The following is a 6,000-nucleotide window of genomic DNA, read 5'->3' as shown; positions in this document are numbered from 1 at the left end:
GGACATGCCTAAAGTCATCTCCAAAAGCTGTTGTCTTTCCTCCAAATAGTGTATAGCTTTTTCATGATGTCTCTTATGTTCTTATCAAGTGCCTAAATTGCCTGCCTTTTGTCATGAAGGCCTCATCCCATAATATAAGTGAAGTCATTCAAAAAAGCTTAGTTGTCCTACTTTGCTTGGTGAAGTTACACATCCCGTTGTCTTGGATGCTCAGTGGTATCTTAAATCTTGAGTGTGTAGTCCTGCCACCAGGCATGATGGACACAACAACACCAGATGTTGTAGTAGAAACAGCTATCTTTCCCTCACTACGGACTTTTGCTAGTAAAGTTTTGTATAGGAATGTCTTTCCGGTCCCTCCTGGACCATCAACAAAGAATACACATCCACTATCTCAACAGATAATAGTACATTGTCATAAGCATACTGATGTTCACAATTCAGAGATGATGCGACCAAAGCGAGCTCATGATCTACATCAATAGAGCTCTCTTCGAATGGCGACAGCAACAATGGAAATAGGAGGGAAAGGAGAGAGGAGAAGAAAAAGAGGCTGACATGTGGACTCTAATGTGGGAGAGACTAAGTCAACATAGTCAGGTCACACGGGATGCAAGTCAGCAGCACCACGTGTGCAAAACACTCTAAAAGTGGTGGAGGGGAGTTCTAGGCAGTTTTAAATGCTAGGGGATGAAAGATTTCTAGTATTAGAGTTGAAGGACGAAAATTAAACTGTAGCGATAGTTGAGGGAAGAAAAATTGATTTTTTCCATTTATCTATTTCTTCAACTTGTCCTAGGATCCTGAATATTTCAGAGTAAGGGTGACCTCTGAGGATGTCAACCAAACTTCTAATGACGTTCTTGTCTTACTTTGTATGTCTCATCTCAACTACATCGTTATCATACAAGTATAGCTGCAAGTGGCTCAGGTTATCATTTCATTGTCAGAATAAGCATATGTTGTGGTACATTTGTCCAGAAACTCGAAATGTGTACACTCGATCTCTTGAACTTGCGAGTGATGGTCATAATGAAATAAACAAATATAGAAATACAATGAAATAAACATCCGAGAAAACATATACAAATTAGCATGTTACTTAAAATTACATCATTAACACCGTCTAGCATCATCTACTAAGAACTAGCTTCGAGTAGAACTTGAAAGCATTGGTCACAAACATAGGCCACACCACTGATACCCGGTATGCCCACCTATTTTCAATAATTTTTTTCATGAAACTAAGATTGATAGAGCCTATGACTAACGATCACTCGAAGGTTGCATTATCTGATTAGAGAAGTGGAGAGAACGGATAAGGAAACTCATGCTTTATATTAGTAAAGACTAGCGCCAACTAATTAATATTACTACTACAGCATGGCCAGCTTCTTGACGTTGATGGGGTAGGCGTGCTCCGGTGACCTGGAGCCGTACCCCTTGCGCGCGATCCTGGCGTTCACCGCATCCGTCGGGTGGAGCCCGTCGAAGAACACGTACTTGGTCCGGTCTCTGCAGATGGGCCCTTCCTTCTTGCACAGCACGCCCGACGAACCCCGCGACATCTCGCAGCAGGCTCTGCCCGTCTCCCAGACGCCTGAAAAACTCAAAACAAATCAATCTTTCCCCTCCCATTTTCTGCAGCAAATTAGTAAAGGAGACCAATTCATGGTGTCTACTGGTACTACTACAATAACGAACTGCACTTAGAGTGAGATGGATAATGATTAATTATACCGTGTCTCGCGGGATGGTCCAGTGTGTCCTTGATGATTCTGTAGGAGTCGACGTAGGCGAACCTGGCGCCGGGCATGCGCGACGTTGTGCCGCCGACGAGCAGCCTGAGCTCGGAGTTGAAGAGTGCCACCGCGTCGTTCACCGGCTCGATGCAGGCGGCGCCGGTGATGTTGAGGAACGCCCGCACCACGGGGGTGCACCCGATGGGCTGGATCGAGAAGATCACAAACTTCCTCGCACCCAGAGCATACAGCCTCTGCAAGAACAAATAATCAAGCACAAAGTGTGTCATGGTTCATGGATCATGCATTCTTGGAACACAAAGAATTTTTCATATCCGTTGCAACTAAATTATTTTCGAGGAAATTGCAGCACAGAAGCTTCTTATTCTCCTTTAATCCTTTTCCCTGTTCCATGCCTTTATTTCTACATGTACTAGGATCTGTGCTTCTTTACTCATCTGCACCAATTAACTGAGCATCTGTATATGGATTTCGATTTAATAGCGAGTACTGCAGATACCAGTGTGTCATGCACATATCAGTGAAAGAGCTTCAATGGTCCACAGTAGCCGCTGACCCCTTTTGCTTATTATTCCCAGCCTTTATTTTCACGTGTACAGGAACTGTGCGTCTTTATATACTCCCTCTTGATCGGCTCCGATTATAAATAATTGTCGCTTTGACCAAGATCTCCGGTCAAATTTTTTAAAATTTGATCGTCAATAGTTTCTAAAATATTTAGTTTGGAAATTAAAAAATCACACGTGTAAATTTATCTTTAAAAATACTTTTATAATATTATATTTTTATTAGATATTATAATTATATTCTAATAAAAAATAGTGGTTAACGTTGTACGTTAAATACTGTAAAAAAATCAGAAAATATCATGTATTTTTTATCAGAGGGAGTAGTCAGTACTCCATAGTGCAATCTCTACATCGACATAGTCTCCAATGCATACATTTAACTATTGCTTTTTCTAAGCATATGATATCAAAAATTATGAAAATATAATAATTTTAAAATATTTTCTCTAATAAATCTACCAATATTATTTTTATGCCACATATATTAATATATAGTTTTATAATAATTTTATGTATAACAGTGATCAAAATTTATAAAGCTTGATTCCATGAACCATGACACACGGTCAAGAGGTAGATGATGTGAGTATTTTTTACTAGCACTAACCAACCATCCATGGTTTAATAGCAGGTGCACACTACATCGGTGGCTGCAGGGTACACGGGCAAAACTGGTACCAGACAATGAAATGCACTGCATGCCATATTGCCATGAACTGAACAGCACGGGGTACCTGGAGATGGCCTGAGAGCTTGGTGATGAGAGACCTTGTGAACTCTGACAAGGGGGGCCTACCATCAGTACCATTGTTCCTGGGGTTGAAGTAGTTGAGCAGGTAGTCATTGCCACCTGCCCCAATGACGAAGAGGCACCTGGACAGGTAGCACTGGTGGAAGGAATCCTGGCCCTTCATCATGTGGTTGTTGTTCGCCATTGCTCCGCGCAGCTGGGCCCGCAGGTCGGGGAGGGTCACCGCCTCGAAGTTTGTGATCTGCTGCCTCAGGCTCACCACCTCACCCTGAATTAGTATGGAAGCGCACGTGATCTAGACACTCAAAGCACTCAGCTCATCTCTAATTAATGCTAGATCTCTAATTAACTCATCAATGCTGCATGCAATAAGTAGGGGTCACTGCTCACAGTGGTCTGGCCGGTGTGGTCGAGGATGCCGGACCCGCCGGAGGCGAAGTTGACGCCGTGCAGCTCGGCGTGGCCCCTGGTGCCCGGGTCGGCAAAGGGCGGGAGGAGCCCGGGCAGACGGAGGAGCTCGCCGAGCGCATCGATGACGTTGCGGCCGTTGGAGAAGCGGCCGGAGGGGCCGAGCGGGAAGTCAACGCCGTAGGGGAGGTAGTCGGCGCGCACGCCGGAGCCGTTGAGGAAGTTGTTGTTGCCGTTATCCACCAGCGAGCTCCCGAACACGAACATTCCCTCCACCTGCTGCTGCTTCCCACCAGCCTTGCCGCAGCTCCTTCCTGCTGCTGCAGCAGCTCCGGCGCCGCCATGGCAGCTCGAGGCAGCTGCTGCAGCAGAAGCTTTGCAGTGGCCGTGGAGCGCCAGTAGCAGCATGGCGAAGGACATCACGGTCAAGAGGTAGACGAGCTTCGCCATGGATGATGGATGGACTGACAAGGTACTATTGTGTCTGTCGGTAAGCTGCTTGCTTGCTAGCTTGGTAGCTCTAATCTGCAGCTTGCTAAAAAGCATTGCATTCTTGTGCTACTACATATAGCCATAGAGGAGAGCAGAGCTTGAAGAGGCGTAGCATCTGTCGGTATGAAATGCATGGTAGAAAAACGGTGATGAACTGATGATTAAATGCTGGTAGGTTTGCGGAGTAGGTTAGAGAGAGAGAGCAGTTACTGCGCACGAACATTAAAATTTATGCTGCTGATGCTGCGACGTGCATGCGTTTGTACAATTTTCCCGCGCGCGCGAAAGAGGGATCTGAGAAGCACATGAAGCGTCACTGCATTCGGATACTGGGTTTTACTGCGTTGATCTCTGCAGTGTCCGTACTGTAGTACTGAGCAGCTTCATGACTGATGGGTTATTGCTGGAAGTGATGGAACAGGTAGGCAGGTGACAGGTGAGTCGCTGACATTCAATAAACACTTGACCAGGCGTTAATTTCTGGAATAGAAGCTTGTCTGTTCCTTGTGAACTTGCAGAAGATTGATTATTTCAGTAGGGCCTATTTGGAGGGGGTTTATACAAGTTTGTGGATCGAACAAGCCTTAAGGCCAACTCTAATGGTTATAACTAGCTCTAACAGCATATTTCTTAACATTTATATGAGTATCTTTCTAATTCCTCGTGTCTCGTAGAGGAGAGAGTATTAAAGTAAAACTACTTCGTGCTTAGAGCTACTTGATGAAAAAATAGCTCTCCAAGCCTTTCACACCTGCAAAATAAGAGCTAGCAGCTAACTCTTATTTTTACCTCCATTCACTTCTCTCATCTGCATATTTACAAAATAAAAGCTAACAGCTAACTCAACCATTGAAGCTACCCTAAGAGCAATTCTCTCGTCTAAACAGTGGTAAGGGCGATAGTCTCCCACTAGGATTTTTTAAGTTTTTAATCCTTTTTAAACTAGAATTTAAAAGATGAGCCTCATACAACACTACCATATAAAATATTATTATTGCCTCTTTTTCACTGACGGTTCGAAAATAATCGGCAGTGATAAAATATCGCTACCGATTCTTAAAAAAGAAACCAATAGTAAAAGCTCATCCGACAAAAATTGGAAGTGATAATCAAATGCATTATCACTGCCGGTTCGTTATATTAACCGACCATGACAAAAATACAGCTCATTTTTGGAGATTCATAATTTTTTTATGCGGTGTCGGATGGAGATAAACTTTATATGAAAATTATAGCTCTTGATGATATCTACAACTTTGTAGTTGATAACTTTTTTATTTGGACCCATATAGATGCAAAAATAAGCATCTAAAAATTGTAAAAGAAAACCGCTGGACCATAAAGTAAATTGCTGGATCTGGTGTAATACTAGTAAGAATGATCTACAACTTTGTAGTTGATAACTTCAAAGATTTTTATCGCGAGTTTGGTAATTCAAATTGATGAAATGTCTGCACATCACTGACTTTTGGATGTGGCACTATATCTCCAAAAAATTTTAAACAAATTGGAGAAGGTCAATTATCGATAAAAAACTTTATAGATCTTGTCGATGGTCTTTTGAGCCGTTTTGGGGGTCAAGAAAGGTGTAGGTGTAAACTCGTGTGTCAAAAAAATATTTAAGCATCAGGTAAGACTGTGAGGTGAGATGCTAAGGAAGCTTCGTGTGAGAGGTGGGTCACGAGTTTGACTCCTACAAACTGCACGGGCGTGTAAATTGCTATATTTGCATATTCGACTCCCAAGAAGCCACGGGGTGTCGTCACAAGTTAGAAAAGCTTAGGGGGTTCATTCATCGAGTGTAAAAAAATCGGTCTCCAAAACATCGGATCTAGGACCGAATATTACTGCCTGATTTATAACACAAACCGACAATAATAAATCTATTAATACTAGTTCCAGAAACGACAGTGATAATCATATATTATCATTATGGGTTCAAAAATCAGCAGTGATGTCAATTTTGAACAGGCAGTGATTTGTTTTTCTATAATAGTGTAAAATTTAAAAATGGTTC

General features: G+C 42.7%; 1 protein-coding gene across 1 annotated transcript; it reads right to left on the bottom strand.

Annotated features, from left to right (window-relative positions):
- Positions 1 to 1,013: 1,013 nt before the first annotated feature.
- LOC133925929 (GDSL esterase/lipase At1g29670-like) lies at positions 1,014 to 4,097 on the bottom strand. Its single transcript, XM_062371669.1, has 4 exons — positions 3,474 to 4,097; positions 3,067 to 3,351; positions 1,741 to 1,996; positions 1,014 to 1,600 (listed from the first exon to the last, which is right to left on the bottom strand). Exons 1-4 carry the CDS (start codon positions 4,035 to 4,037, stop codon positions 1,377 to 1,379), a joined length of 1,329 nt encoding a protein of 442 aa, XP_062227653.1. The 5' UTR covers positions 4,038 to 4,097; the 3' UTR covers positions 1,014 to 1,376.
- Positions 4,098 to 6,000: the final 1,903 nt, after the last annotated feature.

This window comes from Phragmites australis, chromosome 8 (genome assembly GCF_958298935.1).
Source record: "Phragmites australis chromosome 8, lpPhrAust1.1, whole genome shotgun sequence".
Lineage (NCBI taxonomy): Eukaryota > Viridiplantae > Streptophyta > Magnoliopsida > Poales > Poaceae > Phragmites > Phragmites australis.
Note: the sequence above shows the minus strand (reverse complement) of the source record. Positions and strands in the feature narration are given on the sequence as shown.

Coding starts and splice junctions, on each gene's coding strand:
- LOC133925929 (XM_062371669.1), bottom strand. CDS start 4,037: ATGCTTTTTAGCAAGCTGCAGATTAGAGCTACCAAGCTAGCAAGCAAG. Junction 1,997..3,066: donor AGCTCTCAGGCCATCTCCAG/GTACCCCGTGCT, acceptor TTGTTCTTGCAG/AGGCTGTATGCTCTGGGTGC. Junction 1,601..1,740: donor GGACCATCCCGCGAGACACG/GTATAATTAATC, acceptor TGAGTTTTTCAG/GCGTCTGGGAGACGGGCAGA.